This window comes from Betta splendens, chromosome 16 (genome assembly GCF_900634795.4).
Source record: "Betta splendens chromosome 16, fBetSpl5.4, whole genome shotgun sequence".
In the NCBI taxonomy this organism is placed as follows: Eukaryota; Metazoa; Chordata; class Actinopteri; order Anabantiformes; family Osphronemidae; genus Betta; species Betta splendens.
In genome coordinates, this window is record NC_040896.2 from 6556238 (window position 1) to 6579118 (window position 22881).

General features: G+C 43.0%; 3 protein-coding genes across 3 annotated transcripts; 2 read left to right on the plus strand and 1 right to left on the minus strand.

Annotated features, from left to right (window-relative positions):
• Positions 1–5352: 5352 nt before the first annotated feature.
• Positions 5353–10884, minus strand: hormad1 (HORMA domain containing 1). Its single transcript, XM_029129836.3, has 16 exons — positions 10589–10884; positions 10431–10466; positions 9924–10068; positions 9752–9815; positions 9396–9432; positions 9289–9309; positions 9134–9160; positions 8754–8821; positions 8011–8156; positions 7328–7485; positions 7023–7091; positions 6742–6802; positions 6527–6564; positions 6283–6363; positions 5837–5887; positions 5353–5494 (listed from the first exon to the last, which is right to left on the minus strand). The coding sequence occupies exons 2-16, from the start codon at positions 10461–10463 to the stop codon at positions 5399–5401; spliced, it is 1095 nt and encodes a 364-aa protein (XP_028985669.1). The 5' UTR covers positions 10464–10466; positions 10589–10884; the 3' UTR covers positions 5353–5398.
• Positions 10885–11149: 265 nt separating this feature from the next.
• On the plus strand, positions 11150–18823 carry ensab (endosulfine alpha b). The gene is made up of 3 exons (XM_029128368.3): positions 11150–11363; positions 13764–13886; positions 15197–18823. The coding sequence occupies exons 1-3, from the start codon at positions 11307–11309 to the stop codon at positions 15365–15367; spliced, it is 351 nt and encodes a 116-aa protein (XP_028984201.1). The 5' UTR covers positions 11150–11306; the 3' UTR covers positions 15368–18823.
• A 337-nt stretch (positions 18824–19160) lies between these two features.
• Positions 19161–21039, plus strand: mcl1b (MCL1 apoptosis regulator, BCL2 family member b). The gene is made up of 3 exons (XM_029128367.3): positions 19161–19798; positions 19880–20130; positions 20270–21039. The coding sequence occupies exons 1-3, from the start codon at positions 19342–19344 to the stop codon at positions 20384–20386; spliced, it is 825 nt and encodes a 274-aa protein (XP_028984200.1). The 5' UTR covers positions 19161–19341; the 3' UTR covers positions 20387–21039.
• The last annotated feature ends 1842 nt before the right edge of the window (positions 21040–22881 follow it).

A 22881-nucleotide genomic window follows, 5' to 3' on the forward strand; every position in this document is an offset into this window, starting at 1 on the left:
ATTTTTAGGTATATTCAATCTCACACAAACTAAGGGTTACAAATAATGTAAGTTCAGCAAAAGCAGGTTCGTTTGTCAACAAGCGCGTTATTACACACTGACCTATCGCTTCATTGATTATTTGCCACGTCCCCGTAGTATTCTGGGTTAAAGACACTAAACTGAAACCTGATGATTTGAGGTTTTAATGCTCAGCCATCGTGCGGCTGTGTATTACTGTATTTATTTTATTAATTCCCGCTTTGGCTCAAAAACCTCCAACTCACGCCTGCAGCTCTGGCAGAGTTGATCCTAGTCATTTCTTTGTCCTTCTTCTGTGTTTTTGAGAGTCTACAGTAAGTTCTCACATTTACAACGATCAATATATAGAGAGGAAAAAGATCAGCTGCTCGAACACATGGCGCTGGAGGTTAAGTGTTTAAGCGAGCACACACTGAAGTGCATGTGCCGGTAAAGTGTGAGGCGCTGGAGTGATCTACGTTCTCCAGCGCCTCCGTCCTGTGATGAGCTGTCGCTGTGATTGGCTGCAAAAACAAGTGTAAGCGATGTCTCCCTGCAGCCGCCGGCCGTCGGCGCCGGGTCCCGGCCGCCGGCTCCGCGGCGCGGCGACGTATTGCACAGGTATGCGGCAGTCAGGAGTTATTCATCATCCATAATGTTAACGATTACAGCATGTCGATAACAAACCCAGGAGTTAAATGAGTTTGTGCACTCAGCTACGCCTGCGCCTCGGCGGTTCAAGGTCACTCCCTCCGTCCGTGACAGGAGGGATGATTCCCGGGCCGGGCTGCAAGCACACACGTCTCGCCTCAAGGTCAAGTGTGCCACTATTTAGAACAAATAGATACATAAAACACTCAATCTTGTGGGTGGGTAAAGTATGGGCCGGGACCTTGGGCTGGAATAAAGTTGGCCGGCAGCTCATATATTTGGTCCTGTACTTGTATTTCAGCTTGACACTTTGTCACCCCACATCTCATCCCCCATCGTTCTCTCCTCTCCGCACGCCTTAATGTTTTGGAGTCTTTCCTATGTGACCCAACGCAAAAAGTTAACATTGATTTTCATCACATAAGAGCTCACCGGAGTGCAATGCGGATGCATCTTGAGCGTCTCGGGATGACAAACTGTGTTTATCATTCTGAATTCAGACTCTGCAGCCGCCTTTAAGCTGCTCTGTCAAACATACCGTGACCAAAGCGCTATTCAACCTATGGATGGTTGAAGAAATGAAAACACAGAGGACCTTTGTGTGTGCGCAGGAGCAGGACATGGCTGAGGCGCGTGGCCAGAGGATACACTTGATTTGGAATGAGTTAGCAGCTCATGCCTATCGCGGTGGACAATGGGGCAGGGGCCAGTGTCCCCCTCCCCTCCGCCCCCACCTCTCTCCTGGCGCGCTTCCCCCATGAGACACGAGCCGGGGCCTGGGTGCTCTGATGCCAAGCGTGACATTTAAACCCCTGCCCTGCGGTAGCTTTAGGGGGGCTTTGTGGAGGTGATGGGGGTCGCAGAGAGGTCCATCTGAGCGCAGAGAAAGAAAAAGGGGGTACGGACAGCGGCTCGCCCTATAAACCCCCCCAGCCACCACTGCTTCCCCCTGCAGAAATCCTCAGTGTGTCATTGCAGTGGGGGCCCATTGTGCGTGGGTCTGCCACTGAAGAAAAGGGCCCTTTGGTGGTAAACAATTCAGCTGTCCACTCTGATCACAATGGGGGCACATCCCATTGCTTTGAGCATCTGTTTGGAGTAGGTACTGGTCCCCTCGCTGCTCACAGCGCTGACCATAGACGTACCCGGTGAGCGACTAAATCCCTGAGTCTGCTGGCCCACTACCACCTGCTCTCTGCCTCCCTCCTTTTATCATTCCTTATTCGGATCAATACTGTTGACTCTACTGCAGTGTCTGTCAAAAGACAAGTTGAATAGCCTCATGCTGGCTATTTAGGAGGATTGCATGCTTTTTAAATTGTCGGCCATGTGGAGGCCAACTGTACGAGCTGATTAAGGCATGCATGAAAAGGAAGATGCTTTGCTGCCATGACACAAGGCAGCAGTAATTATGTACAGACTCTATTGCATTCTGTGGCTGTTTATCGCCCCCTAGTGGCAGCCTGGTGATTTTATTCCAGTTAGTAGATTGACTTTGTTTTACCTATCAGAATTGTTCCTGTTCAGTGTAAACATAGAATGATGTAATAGGTAGTTGCATTGAAGTCCTGAGACACCACCACTGCAGCCAAAAGCCCAATGAAAACGTTCAAAACGTGTAACAAGAGCAGTACAAGATCTAAACCTGACATCTGCCCCAATTCTTATTATACAGTGATTTCTATTTTTCCCTTTTTAAATCCTCGTGTTTTTTATTGATTGATATGCAGATTTATTTCAGAGGATATATTTGGTTCATAAAGTTGTTTTATTCATGCAGCCTAATCAATAGAAATCATAACATCAGATATCAATCTGTGGCAAGAAAGCTGCTCCAACATGCTGCAGAACACAAAGTAGACATTTTCCTCTGGAACGAGCACAGCAGGAGGAAAAGTACTTTACAGCTGAGCTCTAATCCAGAACTTCCCTGTGACCTCTGGAAACATACAGCGTGTTCCTGTTTGCAACAGCACAGACAGACGAAGCTCTGATGAGTTTGTTACCGGCTAGTTTTGGCCCCAGACGTTGCATGAATGACACATTTCTGTATCTTCTCTGCCTGATTCCAAAGGGTTAAGAGCGAGCGCTGTACTGCTGGGGAAGCGCTAATCAGCTCTGAAACATTTGCTGCCCTTCTGGCAAGGTCAAAGGGGTCACGGTCCCTGGGCTGGACGTCCACTCCATGCCTCGCTCCTCCCCCTAGTGCTGTGAAGCCCAGCCCCCCCTGGGGCTTATAGACCCTGCAGGCACAATCAACGCACAGCGACTATAGGCGCACAGAAGCTGGCTTTAATCTATGTGGAGCCCTGGGATGGACTGCGGCTGTCTGTCCATCAGTTAGTCGGTGTGTCCTGCCCTGACCGTACATGGGCAGGCCCGGACCCAAGCTATCGACCCAGAAAGGCAGAACCCAGATTTCTGATTGGTCCGCAGAGGAGTCCGACGGGCCCCTCCTGCTGTTTGACCAGTTGATTGATCTGTTAACACTGGCTGCTGGACGTGTGTCCCTGAATTTAATTTCAGAATTCATTTCTAGGAGACATGCGTGTACAGAAATGATGTAGAGTCCCCAGATCCAAGTGAAGGATTGAGGGCGGGGGCGAAATCAAACTGCAATTTAGATTCCTTTACCCCATATTGTCAGATGTTTGGAACATGCTGGATAGGAGCACCAGTCCGCCCATGAAGCATTTCCCACGTCGGTTCACGCTGAACTGAGATGCGACTGAAAGTGGTCCATATCCAAGTCTTTGTGTCTTCAAGTGTCTGAGCTCCAAGGGGTGCCTCATGAGACCGTCTATCAATATGTTTCTCTTTATTTTCCATGCCACTGGATGCGTTTCGCCTTTTGGGCTCTATTTATCGCTTCATTTCTGTGATATAGTGTTGTTGTAATGCCTACTTAGGAGACATTGGTTATCTACAACACATGACCAGACCTGCAGAGGTACCTTTACTGACATTACGTTTCATCACATATCAATACCCACAGAACCCCCTGCTGTCAAAATAATAAAAAGTGTTGACAAATGCCACAGAGCTGGGCTGTGGGGTGAGCGAACCCCAGTTCATTTCACAGCTCATAAAGAGTCAATGCGTCCATGTGTGGGTATTGTCCAACACAGACTTGTGGGTTCATTCTACTTTATGCTTTTCGGTTATCAGAATTACCCATAAAAACACACAATGAAATAAATGTGTTAACAGACAATGCCTGTGTTAGGAAGTGAGGACTGATTTGATGGAGTCGCTCCTTCTCTCCCCCCTTCAGACTACTACAGACACAGGAGTGGTGTGGGGGTGCTTGGATATGCATCACAAAGGCTTCCTGCAGTATTGATCTGCAGTGGGTTAAGGCAGTCTATCAGCAAATGTCCCTCTCTCTGGGAAAAACAATAGGAGATTAAAAACACACAGCTTGCCAGGCGGGAGGCTGCTGATGGGCCCTTATCTGGGCCCAAAGGTCACTGTGTACAGATATAATCCACTTTCACTTAACGGCTTCATTTAAAGCACCTCGCATGCAAATGGTGGCATTTCAGGCTCTATTCAAAGACAGACGGCTGGTTTTCAAGAGGCAGAGAATGAACTGCAGGTTTTTACTGACGGGAAGCTGAAAAAGTTGAATCTACAGAAGACTTCCTTCATCCAACAACAACAACAAGAACAACTGAGCAGGCAGCTTGAAATCAACCACAACTGCCTCTGTTGTGTCATATCATACTTCAGATTCACTCGACTGCAGAGCAGGGAGTTGTGAATAAATATAAAAAATAGTGTATATACCTACTGTATATCACAATAGAATCCCAAAGTCTAAAACCTCTTTACCACCAGTACTCAAACTGTAGAGACTCCTGCAGCATATTCATGCGTAGCTTTAATTTTATTGCTGCCTACCTCCACAAGGTTCATTTTCACTGGCAGCCTAACAAAAACATGACTCATAAAAACCTGGCATCTGTTCTGCGTGCTGCTCTGGTGGACACTGGCTTATTCTAATACTTATTAACAACAATGTCTAAAGAAAATATAACTTAAGGATCTACAGATGATGTATAATTAAACATGTGCAAAACATGTAAACATAAATACAACGTGATGTCTGTGAACTAACTAGTGTATGGCTAAAGGTTCTGACAATATTTCTGTGTTGCAGCTTGTTCCTCCAGCCTGTCGGAGGCACCTTTGCTTTTGTTCAGTCTTGTCTTGTGTTTGTGTGACATCACTTCCTGTTTGTTTTTCCTTGTGTCTGACCATCACCTGTCTGTCCCATCTTATATTTAGGATACATTGCTGTTGGTTGGTTGTTCATGGCTCAGAGGTGTGATGCTGTATTTTGATTCTCAGTTTAAACCTTTCTGTTTCAACTCCCTCTACTTTTAGCCTGCACTTTAGCAGTGACTGTTTGTCTTTGTTTCATGTGCTTTGTATGTTACAGTATAATGTAAAAATCAGGCTGACTTTTGTACATGACACCCCACTAGTGTTTTTTTTTTTTTGTTCTTAATTTATTAAACTGGCTTTTAAACCACTTATAATTAAACAAACATAACCACCACAATGTTTTCTTAATACTCAAACTTTAGATTTGTAATTTATGAAATGAACTATGCACTGCAAGGAATGTTGCAAACTCAAAATGCCACTATCTTCAAACATCGGGCATGAGAAAAACAAAATGAATCTGTAGTCAGGTGTGAAGTTTAAAAAACAGTCAACCAAACCAGCCTCTCCACTGAGGTCAGTAGACGTCTTTGGGTTCGCTGAATTTGCGTTTCTTCTTTGGTGCGGAGGTGGAAGGGGTTTCCTGGCTGCTGGAAATGTCAAACTGAGAAATCTGAAAAAGCAGAAGAAACACTGATGATAAACACAAGTGGAATGAGAAACAACGTCCCACTCTGAAACTAAAGTGATCAGCATTGACTCATCTGTGAGTTTACAAGTTTCCTACGCATTTTTCACTTCAATATTTAGTCTGAACCTGCCACAGACAAGTTTGTAAAGGTGCAGTTGTTAAATCACTCTGCATTGAAGTCTTTGATCTAACTGACTGATCTGCCACCTGTGGATTTTATTTTATTGTCCATATTGTTTATACTGTATATATATGTGTGTATGTATGTACATATCTATATAATTTTAATCTAGCTATAAGAAGAAGCTGTAACGAGTAACTCACTTCCTTGTTCTTCTTGGCTCTCGGTTTGTTGTTGCTCACAGTCAGTTTTGTCTTTTGTCCACAGACAAAAGGGAGAACAATCACTGATCAAACTTTTAATCTACTACTGAAAGAATATGCAAATACATTTTCTACAACAAATTTGGAACACATGGAATTCAAATATTAACAATTATCATGTTTGTTATTAACGTAAATAGTAAAGTTTATAATCTGGCTGGGATTTGTGGCTCATCCCATTAAAATAATAACTGTTTCACAGAAAAAAGCAAATATATGTGATATATATTTGTAATTATTCATATTCATTGGTTAGTTAATAAAACCAATAGTCCCAGTAATGAATATTAATAATGAAAATAAAGGTGAATATACCATCATGGAAATGCAGTATTTCTGAAGCTGTCAAGCTGGGGGGATTATTTTGCTTTAAGTGGGGGACTGACCGTAGTGGATTTGATGATCCGTCCACTTCTCCTCTTCAGGCCCACCTCTGTGTCAGAGGTCTTCTTCACCAGAGTGTCCATCTGAGAGGGGGCAGATGGTCCAACAGCATCAGTGTTTACCCTTTTAACAGAGGCACTACTTGATTCAATTCCCTTTGTCCATAAAGTAAATGTATTTGCTTTTCATTATAAAAGATTTCCACTTGACAGCGGGCCATGTGTTGGTACAGTTATTATCACCTACCTTTGTGACCTCCTTTTCACAAAACCTCACCTGGAACCCTTTAAAAACAGAATTTATACAAACTAATTAATGCTTGAGACTAAAATATGTCTATTAAATATGTCTATCTAGGTCATAACATCTGCAGCTTTATTACAAAAACAGGTTTTTGCTTTACTTTCGTAAATGTAATCAAAATAAAACAATATTCTTTCACTATACTTAGCTGGATTTACCAGTGTTGTTCAGGTTTGTGCTTTCATTGTCAGTCTCCTCCACATCTTCAATGATATGGCTCTAGGGAATAAAACATGCGATATAAAAATCATGATCAAACTAAGACAACACATTTAACAAACAGATTCTGACCTGCAAGTACCTGTTGCAGGTTGTGTTTTAAATATTTTCCCAATCACCTTAAAACCTGATTTATGAAATCACGACTCAAATGACATGACTTTGCTGGAGTCAAGTCATGAGACACATTTTGTCTCAGTTGTTTACATTATGTGCTGACCTGTGACAAGATGCCATCCTTCTCTATCTTCAGAACCCACTTCTCCTTCACAGAAACACTCTCCTCCACCTCAGCACAAAATGCAGGTATGTTAATAGGCAGCTAGAATATCAATGAGACTTGCTGATGAAGACGCTGACAAGGGAGCTAATGTGAAAAAGAAGGCTGAACATTATGGAAACAAATAGGAGACACATACAGTACAATATAGATAGAAGCAGCTGTGTAAGGGTAAACATACTTTTTAAATCTATACTTGTAGAGATATTCAAGGTGGACTTTCTATCTAGCTTCATTCTTTTCACCTGCTCAAGTCTGTGTCTTTCTGTGGCCATGTCCAATTTTAAAGTGTGGAAAGGGGTTGCCACTTCGCCCATGGACAGTTTGATCGGCTCCTTATCAAACTCTAAGGATTCAACATCAGCCTCCTTGAAGCCTGTTGGCTGGTAGTCCTGAGGAGTGACTGGACAGGAAACAAGAAACAAGCACTGATGCAGTTTTTCCATCAATTGTCATAATTCAACTGCATGCTTAAAAAGTGTGAACTGTGTGGCATGGACAGAACTGCTGCTTATCTTGTCAAAGACTATAAACCGTGTGTTTTAGGCCTTATTTAGGCAGGTTCATTACAGCTCCCCATTCATGTTAGAGGAGGAATGTGTTCTTGCACGTCACAGAAGGCAAAAGCAAAGTAAAACAGCTTCCTGCGTTAAAAGATGTTTGTCCGGCCTAACCTTTTACGGTGACTGCATGCGTGGCCAAGTAACACTTGTTTTGTACTGATTATAATAAAAACTATAGTGCTATTTCCACTTTACTTTACTTTATATTTCTTTGCCCATACTATAAAAATTTGGCTACAAAATCACTTCTGATTTGGATTTATAAATATCTGGTTATGTAGTTTAATATTTTTGTGTGATTTTTTTGAAAGTGGTTTAATTGTTTTAAGTGGTTTAGGTGGCTTAGTTGTGTCAGCATGTGCTACCATCCTCATAGAAAGCTAGCTTCATGTTGAGGCAGACAGTGTCTGGCAGAGGACCCAGGTTCTGCATCAGAGAGTAGAGTTTTCTCAACAGCAGGATGCTGGCCTTCTTAGTGTTGCCAAATGACACTGAAGAAAACTTGTTGTTGCTGGTACACAAAAGAAGTAGGGTGAGAAACAAACACAAGCCATCTGATCAAATCTGTCATCTGTCTCACAAATGCTTGTTCCCAGGCATTCATATTGTTAACTGTATTAGGGCTTCCAGTGAGACTTTCTGTTTAGTATTGCAGCACTTTGCAGCTACAAGTACAGGTCCAACACATTAAATTAGAACATTATCATTTTAGTAATTTAGTTCAAATGGGGAACTTATATCATATATTTCAAGCCCATGTTTTTTGCATTTCCATGATTATGGCTTAGAAAGTTCAATATTGTAGAACTGGTCTCAGTAGTATGAAGGTCTCAGTAGGCTACACAATGATGGGGAGCGCTGTCAGCTTGACAGGTGTTCAGAAGACATTGACAAGGAGGGGCTAAAGAATCTGACTGTTCAAAGTGTTTTATGCCAGCATTGGGCTAAAAGGAAATACTGGAAAACTGAATCAAATCAAAAATTTAAGGTGTAAAGATAAAAAAAGACCAAGTTGATTGCTTGGAACTGAATATTAGTACAAAATAGTTAATGTTTCCTGCACTGACATTAATTTATTGAATGTCTGATAGACCTAACATAACCCAACCTGTCAATTTCCATATGTGCTCCTTTGGTAGTGTAGTGAATCCTAAACTGGTAAAACTCTGTCACTTTCTGAAAGAGAAGAAAAGAGAGTGTTGTACAAGGGATAAAGAGCAATGAACAGCTGTTTATGTCTACCAGGGGTGGCCAACCCTGGTGCTCGAGAGCCGCTGTCCTGCTGGTTTTCCAACTCTCCCTGTTGATTACCTTGATCAGGTGTGTCAGTTAGCTGCTGATAGACTGAGCACACCTGGTCAAGGTGATCAGTATTAGCTGGGACAGGGAAAGTTGGAAAACCAGCAGGACAGTGGCTCTCGAGGGCCACCCCTGCATTAGATCATAACAGTTCAAGAAGGACAATGGCACAAAAAGAAAGCCCATTACCTGAGGGTTGTCTGGGTCAGTGTAGATCTCAGAGCGAGACAAACAGACAAACATTAGCACCATAAATACTTGTGAAATGTTTAGTATTTAAAAGAACCAAAAAAGTATTTAAAAGGGACAAAACACAAATAATTAAAGATAAAGAAAACACTCACCGACATAATAACTATTCGGAGCTGGTGGTGAAAATAATATTATTTTAAGCACGTTAGTTACTACTAAACAAAACAAATCATTACTTGGCAGACAGAATATGACTTACATATCTTTTCTCGATGGCCTCAAAGCATCCCTGAATCCTGTACGAGCATAACAGCAAGAGTATGCATATACACCTGAAGGTTTTATTAACAAGTCCTAGTTTTTATTTGCTATGCTTTTGTTGGTTGTGGTTACGCATATTACAATTAAATACAATTTACTAACTTAAGTAATTTTAGTAGTCAGACATTATTGATCCCCTTAGGGAGACTGTTTTCTCTGCATTAACCCATACACACAGTGTGTGGCGTGCGGGAGCTAGTGTGAAGCGACTTGCTTGAAGGCCACACCTGGTGGGGTAACTGCGTACACAACTCTAGCCAGTAAGTGTCAAGTTGTATATTGTTGCTTTTTTACCACTTAACAATCTGCATAGCACCAGGACAACTTCGCTCATCTCGAAGAATCATCACTTTCTGATCTGTATGAAGAAAGACAAATAGGCTAAGGATGGCTCTACCTAAACGTTTTCAGATAGTAAAGATGACGTTGCACATCTTTGTGCAGATAACTGATTTTCTGTGTGTACCTTCAACATACTTGCTCCCATACGCTTTCTCTGGGAAAAGGCCCCGAAGGTATGTAATGCCAGACACTGCGATTGCCAGAAGCTTCTTGATAACAACCAGCGACTGCTGCTCTGAGACAACCTGATTAGGCAACAGCTGAATGTCCTGCATAAATGTCACAAATGAATCCCAGACTGAGTGTTGCTTATTTACCAAAGTTAAGAGATCAGAGGCAAGAGCTGCACAATGCGTAACGTTACACCATACAATACATATAATACAAATTATTTTGTGAATTTGTTTAGTTTTGACTGCATAACATTTGCATCCATAATCTACATGAAACCAGAAAGATATGTGTTTAATTACTACATAAAGTTATATTAACTGCATTAAAAATATATTAAAAATAAAAACTGGTGCATTAAAATTGCAAACCTTTGTAGGTGTCGTCTATTAACCAACTACGACATTAACGTTAGCTCTTTCAATAATCTTTCAATAAATCCATATAGCGTTAGTATTACCTGTGGAGGTCTAACTCGCTGTACACACGCCATAACCTGCAGAAAAAACAGAGACAGATATTAAGCTCTAAAGGATGCTCTTCATTGTTAGCTAGTTTGCTTTGCTAGCTGAAGTGTGCATAGATAACCTTTCAGCTAACTAGTTTGTTTGCACTTACTTTTTTCGTTTCTAATCCAGGCTGTTGATGACGTTGTAGTTACGTAGCAAAATTAATTTAACGTTTAAAAATTTAACAATGCGATGTGGTTTTTCCACGTATATATATTAAAGCTAAAATGAATCACACGCATAACTGAAAGACAACTGTTCCCGCTAATCGATTGATTGACAGGCTCCAACACCTTCCCCAAAAACTAAGCAATCAAAGATGAGTTTCCTTGTCTCACTGCAAAGGATAAACTGATAACTATGATAGTTGCAAAGTGCCTGTTTAAATTGTGATTTTTTATGGTTTTATTAATTAACATTTTCAACCTAAATAACATAACCTATGTGGAGATATTTTTATTTTATGTTGCGTGTTTTTGTGTTGATGCAATGCGGCCTCCGCATCGCCCCCACGGTCCATTTTGTACATTTATTGGCTAAGGGCTTGTCAGTCACATGAGGTGGAGCGTATACGGGCATTCCATTGGCTCTACCACAGCAAATACTGCTCCTCTATTGGTTACTGTATATGCCGATCACAAGTAGGACACGCCCCTTCCAGTGGTGATGTCACATCTCGTTACGCCATTTTTGTTGGGGCGCAGTCGAGTTCAGAAAAGGAGGATTAGATTCCTTAACGTTACAGGTACATTCTACGGTACCTCGTGCATTTATATCTGAGTTGTCTGCCATTAGCGAGACACTTGCTCACCCATCACACTCACACAATGTCGTCAGAAAACCTGGAGTCTAATACTCAAGTGGACTACGAGGACGAAAAACAGGTGGGTTTCCAAGTGCTGTCTTGTGTTGTTGGCTAATCAGCGTACATGCTAGCTAGAAATGGCTAACAACAGACACAAGTCAACTGTCAACTGATAAACTCAGCGTTGCACCTAAGTAGCAGAAGGCGCGTGCCACATACAGAGCTGTTATGAGATGTTCATTAGGTTGGAACGAGTTGCTAGCACGAGCCACCCCGCAAGTGTCACTTTGTCCCTTCCTTGTGTCATTGGGAGAGGAGTCCACAGCAGCTCTGGCCTCGTTGGCCCTCACTGGAGGATGTCAAAATGCTGTTAAAGCATACGGGCTGACAAGCTTTTAATAAAGACACAAGTTAGTGATTCCTGTAATAGAATATATATGAGCCGAGGACTGAAATAATAAGAGTTTTGAGTAGCACAACTCTGGAATCCCCGTGGTCGTGTCCTGACAGAGACAACTGCAGCGTGGAAGTGCTTCCGCATTTCCATACAGTCCGTAAGAACAGCAGCAATGTGACTAAAGATTAACAAATGTATCCATGCTTTTTCACACGTGTCTCAACAGTGTGGCGATGTGATACTGTCAGTTTTAGAAGCCTGTAGTCAGTGTATGAAGAGAGCATAATATACACATAAGCACAAGACCTCATCCTACAGTGATGTAATTCACATTGTTACAGAATTATACTGCAATGCAGTGTGCTCTACATGGAAAGTGGAGCTTGGATGGCATGTTTATCAGAAAGACTGTGGAATAGACATTAAACATACAACGTAATATAAAACTGCAAAAATTAGTAAAAATATGGGTTGGGCAGCAGAGTGGCAGCTCTAAATCCTGATATCTGTTGATAAACCTCCTGATTTCTGTACCTGTAAATCTAGTCAGAGGTTTACAGCAACTTTTGATTTCTCTTGATGTGGGAACTTATATATAATATCATTTAGTCTGGGGACCTCCACTGCCCCTCTGTCCCACAATGTTACAAACGCTTATACCTCTATAACCTTACTTTGAATTTTTATTTGCTCTACAAAGTTTGTCAATGTTAGAAATGTTTTGTGAAATAACTACATTTGACTTATGCATAATTTGTTTGCCATTTTAATTAAAGACTGTGATACCAAGCAGATATTGTGTATATATTAAAACATGGAAAGTCAAACTTTTAGGATATCAAAGCTGATTTGAAAGTTAATAACTGATACCTTGGGCAAAGATGTGTTGCGGGATTCTGCAGTTTCTCTGCATTGGGGCTGAATATAGTAGCTCATAAATTTCTTGTCATGAACCCAAGTGATTCAGCAGACTCGGTGCCACAAATTGCCCCCTCCTCCTGAGGGAATCCGTTCATCGTCTTCTGTGCCCTGAGTCACATTTTATCCCTGCCACAGCAAGCTTTGCAGGCTGAGTGTATATCTTGTCTGCATAGTAGGAGTGGCTCTACACTGTGTCTACACATTTCAGGCAAACATGCTTGCAGCGAGTAATAAGTACTCTTTGGAGTATTTGCTGTAGGGTTACATGCTCTTCATACCCACTTTTCCTGAAAGAACAGCCATCAGAGTGTTCTATGTACTACATTTATACTATGAGGGCAGAAGGTGTGTTATGATCGCCTAAATTACTAAGATCCAACTACCGAACTGGAGCCAAGTGAATGGTGTCTAACCTGTTTGGTTAGCGTTAGTCATTTTGTGACCTTCATTATAACTATTACATAAATAAAACCGATTTTTACCGTGGCAGTTAAGGCAAGGGTTAAAAGAAAAGAGCCTATTTTGACCCATAGAATAACAAGTACTTTTAGAAGAATAATCTCTCTTACAATATTCCATTCATTCATTCATTCAAACATGTAAAAGCAGTTGATATACCAACACTTAATTTCGCAAATACACAAGAAAATGCATTTCAGCTTTCTTAGTACCTGCTTGAACGAAGTAGGAAGAAGTTAGACTTATCTACTGTAGTTCTCCCCATGACCTCACCTGTTAATTCATGATTAAACAAATAATTTTGTAACCAGTCATTCCAATTTCATGTTTAGTTTATGTTTAATGACAATGTACAATGTATGTGATTCAAATTCAATGCTTTAACCAAATAGAAGTCGTTTCAGACTCTACCTTTTTTTCTTTTACAGTTTTAAAGCACGTATGTATTTCTCACTGAGTGATCCACCTTTTTGAAACCCGTAATGTTTTACCCAGTCATGAAGACGTGAATCACACTCGTTACCATTTTTACACCTCTTTGATTTTGCAGTGCTGCTGTCCACATTACTTAAACAAGTGCTTTTCACCAGCTCTTCTACTTTTTCTTAAACCTTCATACAGATGTACCTACTGGCTCATTGGACGTTCATGTCTTTTGCCCAAAGCAAAATAAATTATGTCAATTTCTTCTTGTCTCTGCAGGACTCCCAGGAAAAGAATGCAAACCCTGTGAAGGCTGAGGAGGCCAAGCTGAAAGCCAAGTACCCCAGCTTGGGCCAGAAGCCTGGTGGCTCAGACTTTCTCATGAAGAGACTACAGAAAGGGGTAGGTCCTGGTTGAATAAAATAACAGAAAAGTTGTAAAAAAAAATAGAATCCTCCCCTAACATCGGGACATCTCTGTATACATGTCTACTTCAGAATGTCTGTCTGTTCTGTCATCAGTAGAGCTTCAATGAATTATCGTCACAGAAAAATAGCACAGCATTAACTACTGTGAAATGCTGTAGCAACACATGCCTTCTCTGTGTTTTCCCAGTCCTGTAAATAAATGATCTCAGTCATATATTTAATCCACCATAAAAAAAAGTTTGGACTTGTAGCCAATGCTGCCTTTATGTGGATGCAAGATTTGGAAAAGGTTTAATCTGTTGAGGCAAAGAATATAATTATTTATCTGTAGCATGGTAAATAGTTTTATTATTTGTATTTGTAGTTTAAACATCAGGATAAACCACCATGCCACACAAAGGCATCACCATCTATTCCCTCACACTTCACTCAACCAGAAAATCTGTTGCTCTTTCCTCCCACACACTGTATATGCTTTAGAGAGCATCTACCTCTGGAGATTGTTAAAAGTCAGAGCTGGAAATCACTGACTAGAGTAGGAGTAGACAAGGGAGGCTGAGGTGAAACCAGCAAGCAAATTGCAGCGCTTCATCTTGAGGCAACTACAAGTTTGCACAGCAAACTGCACAGCACTGATGATACCAAAGCTAGAACATTTTTGTTGTTTGGGGTCATTGAGTTTGAACAGTACAAGATGATTAGATGTAGATGAACCTCATTTTTGTAGATGAAGATTAGTCACACTAATTCTGTGCTGCTTGTACTTTCTTCTGGTGTGATTTTTTTTTGGGGGGGATGAGAGGATAAAATCAGAATAAATGCATTACATGTCATTTTCTACTAAACCCTGTGGCAACCCATGCTTCATCTCCTGCATGGCTGTGTGCACACTTTCAATTGTCTTCAATTGTTATTCTGTGAATACTTCAGCAAGTTGTGCATTTGTCTGTGTGCATTATGTCATTGCTCTCTGACTCAGTGGTGAACACCAAGCTCACAGCAAAGGTAGAAAAGCAGCAGCAGGTAATGTTTTGGCCTCCCTATTTTTAGAATCACCTTATAAACATCTAGAGATTTCAGGGTCCACCAGCGTAGTTTCGGTCTACTGTCATGAAGTCTAGTTTTCCTTATACAATGAAGGCAAAATGGTGCCTTGGTACTGTGAAGCTTGTTTCTGTTGTCAGCCAGAGTTTGAGGAAAAAAGTAACAAATGTTGAAATTAGCAGTTCCCACAAAGCCAGCAGTGACTCTTCCTAAAGCTGTTGTCCTTTTTTTTTCACCCAGCAAAAGTACTTTGACTCAGGTGACTACAACATGGCGAAGGCCAAGATGAAGAACAAGCAGCTTCCTGTGGCGGGACCTGACAAGAACCTGGTGACCGGTGATCACATTCCCACACCACAGGATCTGCCCCAGAGGAAGTCCTCCTTGGTGACTAGCAAACTAGCCGGCTAGCCTTTATCGTCTGTGACGCACCCTCACCCCCTGGGGGTCCCAGCAAACGTCCCTCCTCTTCCTCACCTGTGTCCCTGATGCGTCCACTCCCTCCTATACCTGCTCTTCCCTTTCATGCCCAGGCCCCACTGGCTTTAACATATCGGGCAGAGTTGTATGCGTTAAAATTCATTTGCTTGTATGTGGGTGGGGCGGGGTGGGCGGGATGGAGGTTTTGGCAGCCTATGGCTTCGTAGCCTTCTCTGTCTTCCCACCACGCACAGCTCTGCCCCCTCTGCACACTCTGCTCTACCGCCTCCTTTATGTCTTGGGTTTCAGTGTTCCAAGATGCATTAGTAGGTGTGTGTCATTGGACAGGGGTTGAATGGGTTGCGTTAATGCACTTTGTATTCTGTATAGTATGGTTTGTTCGGGGTTTTTTTGCATCATAGATGACACCAAAAGTGTGTGTGTGTGTGTGTGTGTGTGTGTGTGTGTGTGTGTGTGTGTGTGTGTGTGTGTGTGTGTGTGTGTGTGTGTGTGTGTGTGTGTGTGTGTGTGTGTGTGTGTGTGTGTGTGTGTGTGTGTGTGTGTGTGTGTGTGTGTGTGTGTGTGTGTGTCAGATCGGAACTATGATTGCAGTGTGTTCTTTCTGGCCTCTTTCTATGCTGTTGACTGGCTTGGATGGGAGGGGATGGACGTTGCATGTGAATAATTGCTTGCATACCAAATCTGTGAGGGGCAGGGTTCTTTACATGGATAAACAGGGAGGTCTCTTTCCACCTCATCCTTTAGTCACCTTTCATTGAACAAAGCCCAGGGTCACTGCTGCAGCAGTCAAACAGATGTAAAATGCCACTTTCTCTTCCACGCTCTCTCTGCCCCTGTTGGTGTAATCCTTGACTCCAGTTCTCTCTTGATATGCTGCATGATTGTACCATGACGAAAAAGCAACTTTATATGTTTTAAGGAGTTGGGCATGTGCTTTGTTATACGGCGTATCCAGACAAACACGAGGCCTTGAGGGCCACGCCCACACTTCCTTCCTCCCTTTATTTCCGGAAAATCCACATAACATGTTGCTCTTAGTAGCCCAGAACACAGGTGTGTTAATGCTGTTAGTTTGCCTGGGTTTCCTGGATTGGAAGGTCACTGCTTTTACCAACGGCGAAAATTCACAATGCAGCTATCAGACTCACAAAATGGAAAACACTCGTCTTTCTGTTGTGACTATCTAATAATGTGGCTCTTCCTGTGATGTGATGAGACTGACTGCAGCCAAGGCTAAGCTGGCTCATGCTGTATTTGGGTCTCATGGAAATATTGACCATTTGATGGTTGTCAGAGATTGTTTAAAACATCTGAACTCTATGTCCAGTTGTGAAACACACTAAAGGATTAATACTACTTACCTACAGTGTAAGCTTGAAGTTACACTTCAGCCCCTTTTTGTAGAACCACATCAATCTTTGTTTAACAGTCGCACTGTACAGACTGATTTTTAGATCTCAGGGGTGTCAGAGGGTAAACAGGTGGCAATCTGATCACAGTGTCAGTCCAGCCCCTGAAATCATCAGCACACGCCTGCAGGTGGAGCCCACTCTAACGCTTGGCGGAGCAGGGAGAGATTTTATGGCTCATGGTGAGGCGGCAAGGTGTGACTGTGCCCCGCGCTCTAGTCCACAAACAGGTCAACGGATTGTTCCGCTGATCTACAGACCACGAATGTGCACCATCCACATTCAGGAGTCTGAAGTTGGTTCTGACACTCGTTGAGAATCGGCCTCCTCGTATAAAACTGCTTCAGGGAACCTTCACAAATGCACACTCCACCACATAGACGAGGTGATAGGGCGCATGCACCGTCACATCCTCACTTGCTTTTCATGGGAAATGTGTCAAACTTACAGTGGGTGGAAGTGAACAGACCTGTAATTATGTGCTTGTTGTGATGTATGATTGCACAGCTTTTCTCTGTCCCAGCCATTGTAAATAGACTTCAGCAGGATGGGATTGTTGTGTTTTCCCACCTGCTTTTCACTCTTTCATAGCCTGAGCTATTTCTGATTCAGTGGTTCCCCTCTCCTTTCAGTTTAACACTACTTCTGCTCTATCTCAGTGTTTTGCAGGAGCTATGTGAATTTGTATGATATGAAAATATGTGTAAATGCTGCTGATTTAAAAACAAATCTAAGAGATGATACCCTGTAAAAAACATTTGTCCTCTTGATTCTACCAGTCTGTATCTGTTTTTAGAACCCCTATGTCTCCTGTGGCAAAGTTGGTTTTGTTTGTTTTAAAGTCTACAAAAGTGCATTGTTGAATTGAATCACACTTAAATAGCTGACTTTGATTGACAAGAGCAGTTCATCATGTCGTGTTTAAAAGCCTACAGCTCCATTATTTCTCATTAGAGAATGCTAAAAGAAATCTGTGACTAAGCTGCGTAAGCGTTGTGTGAAGCGCTGGATGGTCTTGAGCGCTACTTGATGTTTGGCTTTGCACAGGACAGGTGGACAGGAAATAACAGGGTATGTTTCAACCCACCACGCAGGGTGTCTCTCGTTCAGCTATGATGAACACGTGCCAGAATGTATAAAGAAACAACAGGCTGTGTGCTCTGAAGTACTTTTGTGCTGCTTTTACCTTATCTTATTGTTTTGCAAGTAATTGGTTCTCTTTTCTTCTTGTGTTCTTTAACTACGTAATTTGTATATTTCATTCAGACTCACAATAACTGCGGGGAAATCAGAGGCACCCTTGCTTCCAAGACAAAAAACAATAAGGGTTTACATAATAAGGAGCATAACTGGAGAACACAATGATTTTACGACTTTGAAAAGTATCCGCGCGTTTGGAATGTTTCAGTTGTGTGGGAGAAGGTAAAGCGAATTTTGGCAGTATTTGAAATAAACTTTTACATTAATAACGTGCACCCTTCATCCATTTCTTTAACGTCAGGTCTTTCTGGTTCCTTATACCACGAATGTGTAAATAACAGGAAAAGGTGCAATGTAAAACTAAAGATAAACACACTGGAGACTTTGAAAGGTGGAGCAACCGGCTGGTGACCACTAGAGGGAGCCACAGTCCTTCAGAATGGTCCAGAAGCTGCTGGATGTTTCCAGTTACATCCGTACTCTTCTGAAGGAGCAGCTTTGGTTAAAATACCTCACGTGCTGGGATGACAAAGCAGCTACTGTTCATAAAATTTGGGGTAAATGTGTCACTGGAGACTCGTGATAACGCTGATGTGTGATGCAGCCAAAAGCATCACCCTTACGACCACAGATAAACATGTGCCCTGTAATAGTACCATCATACATGGTGTCTCACATCCGCTCTGAACTTCATCATGTAAGTGCATTTTGGGACAGTCCGTACAAATTGAACGTCCATTATCTGACTCAATATACTGAATAATCCTTTTAAATTGTTCATTATTTTGTGTAATAAATACATAAATATAATATACTATTCTGGGTTTTTTTCTGGATTTACTAACACCCTTAGTTTTGTAGAAAAATACTATATATTTTATTTTCAAGGTCAGGATGTTCGGGATGACATCTATTAACTACATACTAAAGTGTGAAGTGCATTGAATTAGATCCGTCTCCACAGGTTCTCGTCAGTCAGGAGCTCAGCTTTGACTCTGCTTTTCGTTCCCCTGGTTTTCCAGGAGCCAGTTTCTCCCCTTTTGTAATGTATAGAAATATTTTGCAACCAATGTCCATTACAAAGGACATGACAACAATAATAAACAAATAACACAAGCGGAACACGGAAGACCATATATGTGCATGCGTGACGTCAGGGGTGAAGCCCGGCCCAGTGACACGTTAAGCGCCTGTGCCGTAGATAGCGCTCACTTCGATGACCGCCATGAGGAGTGAACATCCGGATTGCAGCTAGTTTTTCTTTTCTTTTTTTTTCTTTCTTTTGCTAACAAACCCTCAGTACTTTACAGTTAAACGAAGACGAACGCATCCACAATGTTCCCAATGTCCAGAAACGTACCGGTTGCAGCTGGAAGCTGTTTACTTGTTCCTCAAAATGGAGTCACGGGCTGTCGGAAGGTCGCCAGTTACTCGTTCACGGGAAACCACAACGAACCGAGCAAGCGGCCCGGGAGCCTGGGCTCGTCCGGCGGGTTCGCCGCCAGGGCCTTTCAGGATACCGACGACGAGATCGACGAGGGCTCGCTGCCGTGCACCCCGGAGCAGACGCCGGACGGGGTCCTGGACGGGGTCCTGGACGGGGTTCTGGGCGCGTCGGGCTGCGCGGCGGCGGACGGCGCGGCGCTGGACTCCGACACAGCGGAGCTGATCTTCCAGGTGCTGCAGGACTACACGGGGCTGTCCAGGCCGCGGAGGACGCACAGCAAGGCGCTGCCCACCATGATGAGGGTCGTGCGAGGCGTCGTGGAGAAACACAGATACGTTTATAAAGGTAGGTGGCTGCGGCCCACGTCTGCTTTGTGTGAACGCACGGGCCCGAGTTCTGACCCAGCGCGTGGTTTGTGTCGCTTAGGTTTCATCAACAAGCTCTCCCAAAACGACCAAGGGGACGACGTGAGCTTCGTCAGCACCGTGGCCCAGAGCCTGTTCGCCGACGGCGTCACGAACTGGGGCCGCATCGCCAGCCTCGTGGCGTTCGGGGCGGTGGTGTGTCAGCACCTGAAGGAGCAGCAGCGGGAGCACTGCGTGGAGCTGGTGGGGCAGGAGATCTCCACGTACCTGCTGTCACAGCAGAGGGACTGGCTGTTAAAAAACAACTCGTGGGTGAGTTCCGACTAAAGGCTCAGTGACGGATGCAGCAACGCTTGCGTAACTGCCTCCATTGTGCAACACAGGCTACGTGTCGTGTGAACGTTTGCCTTTGGCCCTCAGATTTCCTCCAACTGTTCGGCTTCTCTTTCAGGATGGTTTCATGGACTTCTTCCGGGTATCGGACCCAGAAACGACGGTGATGAAGTCGCTCATGGCGTTTGCTGGATTTGCTGGTATTGGGGCAACGTTGGCCTTGTTTATCAGGTGAATTTGGACTTTTAAGACGACCCTTGGTGGGTTTGGACCCAGCTTCCTTTGGACTTTTTCAGTTCCCTACGCTCCACTGGCCCCTCTCTCCGTCTCTCACATGACATGTAAATTTATGTATTTAATGATAGAATATATTTTTATATGAAATGTAATGTGGGGGAAAATCCATTCAATTAGTACAGATTCTTTATTTTGCTTCATTTTTTTTTTTTTTTTTTGGCTCCAGCTTTTTTTTTTGGTTTACCTGAGACACAATCCCTTCACTGTACTGTTGACTGTAATTAAGCCAAAGCATGAAGGGAAAGTGTTTTTCCATGAAGGCGATTTTCATGTGTCCTTCATAATCCTGGATCTTTTTATATGGCTAGTTATGCACCTAGAGGGAGGTGGGGGAGTATTTGCATGAGCCGAAGCTCAGCTTCCTTGTTATACAAGGAAACCCAATCAGCAGGAGAAACCACACGCAACAGTGACTTTAAAGCAGCCTGGAAAATAGGAGTCTGCCAAAAGAAGGACTGGAACTTGGAGACCTGCAGCAAACTCGTCTTGTTCTACACAGAACACTGGCAGACAGTGATTAAAAGAGGCAAACGAGGTGTAAGCTAGCAAGCTTTCACAGACAAAAAAAATAAAAGTGAATAATCTAAGTGACATGCTTTGACCTTTTTGATACCGTCTCTGTTTGGGGAAATGTGCAGAAGACAGAAGTCCTCTCTCTGCAGTCTGAGATACTCACGCTGCACCTAAGCGAGTTACACCGACACAGCCTTTCATGTTTATTCACACCACAAGCAAGATACAGCAGAGCCTGCAGTTTCCTAGAAGTTAGATGTGCGTAGCGACGCTCACCCGCAGCTCTGGGGGTGTTGCACAGAGCTGGTGCACCAGAGATGAATTCACCAGCAGCAAGTACATAGATTGTGAAACGGGGTAAACGGTTCACAACATCCTCAAAGTTGCATAACAGACTCAACTTCCTGGTTTGGAGACTGTTCGTTAGTCTGAAATGGTCGAGGACCGAACTCTGCGCTTCTTTAGGTGCTTGGATGGTTGATGCGTTTATTTCAGGTGCTTTTTGTCATTGGTTTCAAAATGACATCAGTTTCTCTTTCTCTCATCCATTAACATGTGACGTAGTTGTGGCCAGACTGGTTCCTGGAGCCTATTGGCAGCACCTCCTATGTTTTTCTATCGATATTTTGTTATTCTATGCTAGACATTTGCTGTGTTACGCCCTAGTGTAGACCATGTGTGGGCTCCAGCAGGGGGGATCCTTGGTAATGATGTGTGACTGCTCTCTTGTTTGTGTGACCTGTTGTCTTAGGTTACATGGCAAACACAACACGCACCAAGTCTTTGGAGGGAAAATGCGCTCTCTCCATGGTGACCGGGCACAGACTGCTCCCCTGGGCCGTGACGTTAGCTACAGCCCTGGTTACCCTCGCGCGTCGCCGCTCGGTGGGGGGTTGGAGGCTGAGGCGGTGTCAGAGCAGGTTGCTCATGCAGAGCTGCTGTGTCTTAGGGCGAAATATGCAAAGTGCAGAAGTCTTTGAACTTGAGTAGCTTAATAGTGCCATTAAAAAACAGGAACTCCAGCAGTAACATTCAAACAATGACAAGCCTGTGTGCCAACAGGGAACTCTCTCCAAAACAGAAAATGAAAGAGTTGACGACCAACGGAGAGGTTTATCATTGTGTGTCTTGGCTGCTGTTTGTCCACCAAGATGTGAAAACTCACAAGTATCTGCGTTTTCGATTCAACACAACAGGTTCTTTATTTTATTTTTTCTCTCCAGCTTTTTTGGTCACAATTCCTTGACTGTACTGTTGACTGTAATTAAGCCAAAGTTCCATGAAGGCGATTTCCATGCGTCCGTCATAATCCTGGATCTTTTATTTGGTTAGTTATGCACCTAGAGAGAGGTAATAGTCAAACAAGGACAAGCCTGTGTGCTAAAAACAGAAAATGACAGAGTTGACGACAAACGAAGCCAAATAACTTCTGGTGGTTCATTTAGTTATTCGATCACTTGGCTGCTGTTTGCGCAGGATGTAAAAATTAACAAGTATCTGGGTTTTAGATTTGCTCTTGTACTTTAGGGTGGATTCGTCTCAGGGAAAAAGGGCTTGTCAAGCGTTCTTGATTTAAAAGATTGCATTCCTATGGTTAAGGAGTGGTTTCGAAACTATTCTCAACACATACTTCACATTCAGTTATCACTTTACAGCTTTTGTGCCTTGTCTGGTGACGCATGCTCTGTTTTACTCAGATAACCTCACTTTGAGGATGTGTCCCTTTCAGGCTGAAACACACGTTTGGACTGACACACTTTTTGAAGATTTGAGGAAATTCAGCCCTTGATCGAAGCGGTTAATGCATTCTACTTTAGCCTTGTCGTTTCTTGACTCTGGGACTTTGTACACAAACCTGGAGCTGCCGCGGCTCTATTTGCCCTTTGGTAATTTGAGCTGTGGGAACAGAGCGCTGGCTTC

What these genes read in the sequence shown, in the direction of transcription:
- hormad1 (XM_029129836.3), bottom strand. Translation starts at nt 10,463, where the DNA reads ATGGCGTGTGTACAGCGAGTTAGACCTCCACAG. An exon ending in TCCGAATAGTTATTATGTCG is followed by an intron (nt 9,161 to 9,288) that starts GTGAGTGTTTTC and finishes TCTCGCTCTGAG; the next exon opens with ATCTACACTGACCCAGACAA. An exon ending in AAAGACACAGACTTGAGCAG is followed by an intron (nt 7,092 to 7,327) that starts GTGAAAAGAATG and finishes TTTTGTGCTGAG; the next exon opens with GTGGAGGAGAGTGTTTCTGT.
- ensab (XM_029128368.3), top strand. Translation starts at nt 11,307, where the DNA reads ATGTCGTCAGAAAACCTGGAGTCTAATACTCAAGTGGACTACGAGGAC. An exon ending in ACTACGAGGACGAAAAACAG is followed by an intron (nt 11,364 to 13,763) that starts GTGGGTTTCCAA and finishes TTGTCTCTGCAG; the next exon opens with GACTCCCAGGAAAAGAATGC. An exon ending in TGAAGAGACTACAGAAAGGG is followed by an intron (nt 13,887 to 15,196) that starts GTAGGTCCTGGT and finishes TTTTTCACCCAG; the next exon opens with CAAAAGTACTTTGACTCAGG.
- mcl1b (XM_029128367.3), top strand. Translation starts at nt 19,342, where the DNA reads ATGTTCCCAATGTCCAGAAACGTACCGGTTGCAGCTGGAAGCTGTTTA. An exon ending in ACACAGATACGTTTATAAAG is followed by an intron (nt 19,799 to 19,879) that starts GTAGGTGGCTGC and finishes TGTGTCGCTTAG; the next exon opens with GTTTCATCAACAAGCTCTCC. An exon ending in TGTTAAAAAACAACTCGTGG is followed by an intron (nt 20,131 to 20,269) that starts GTGAGTTCCGAC and finishes CTTCTCTTTCAG; the next exon opens with GATGGTTTCATGGACTTCTT.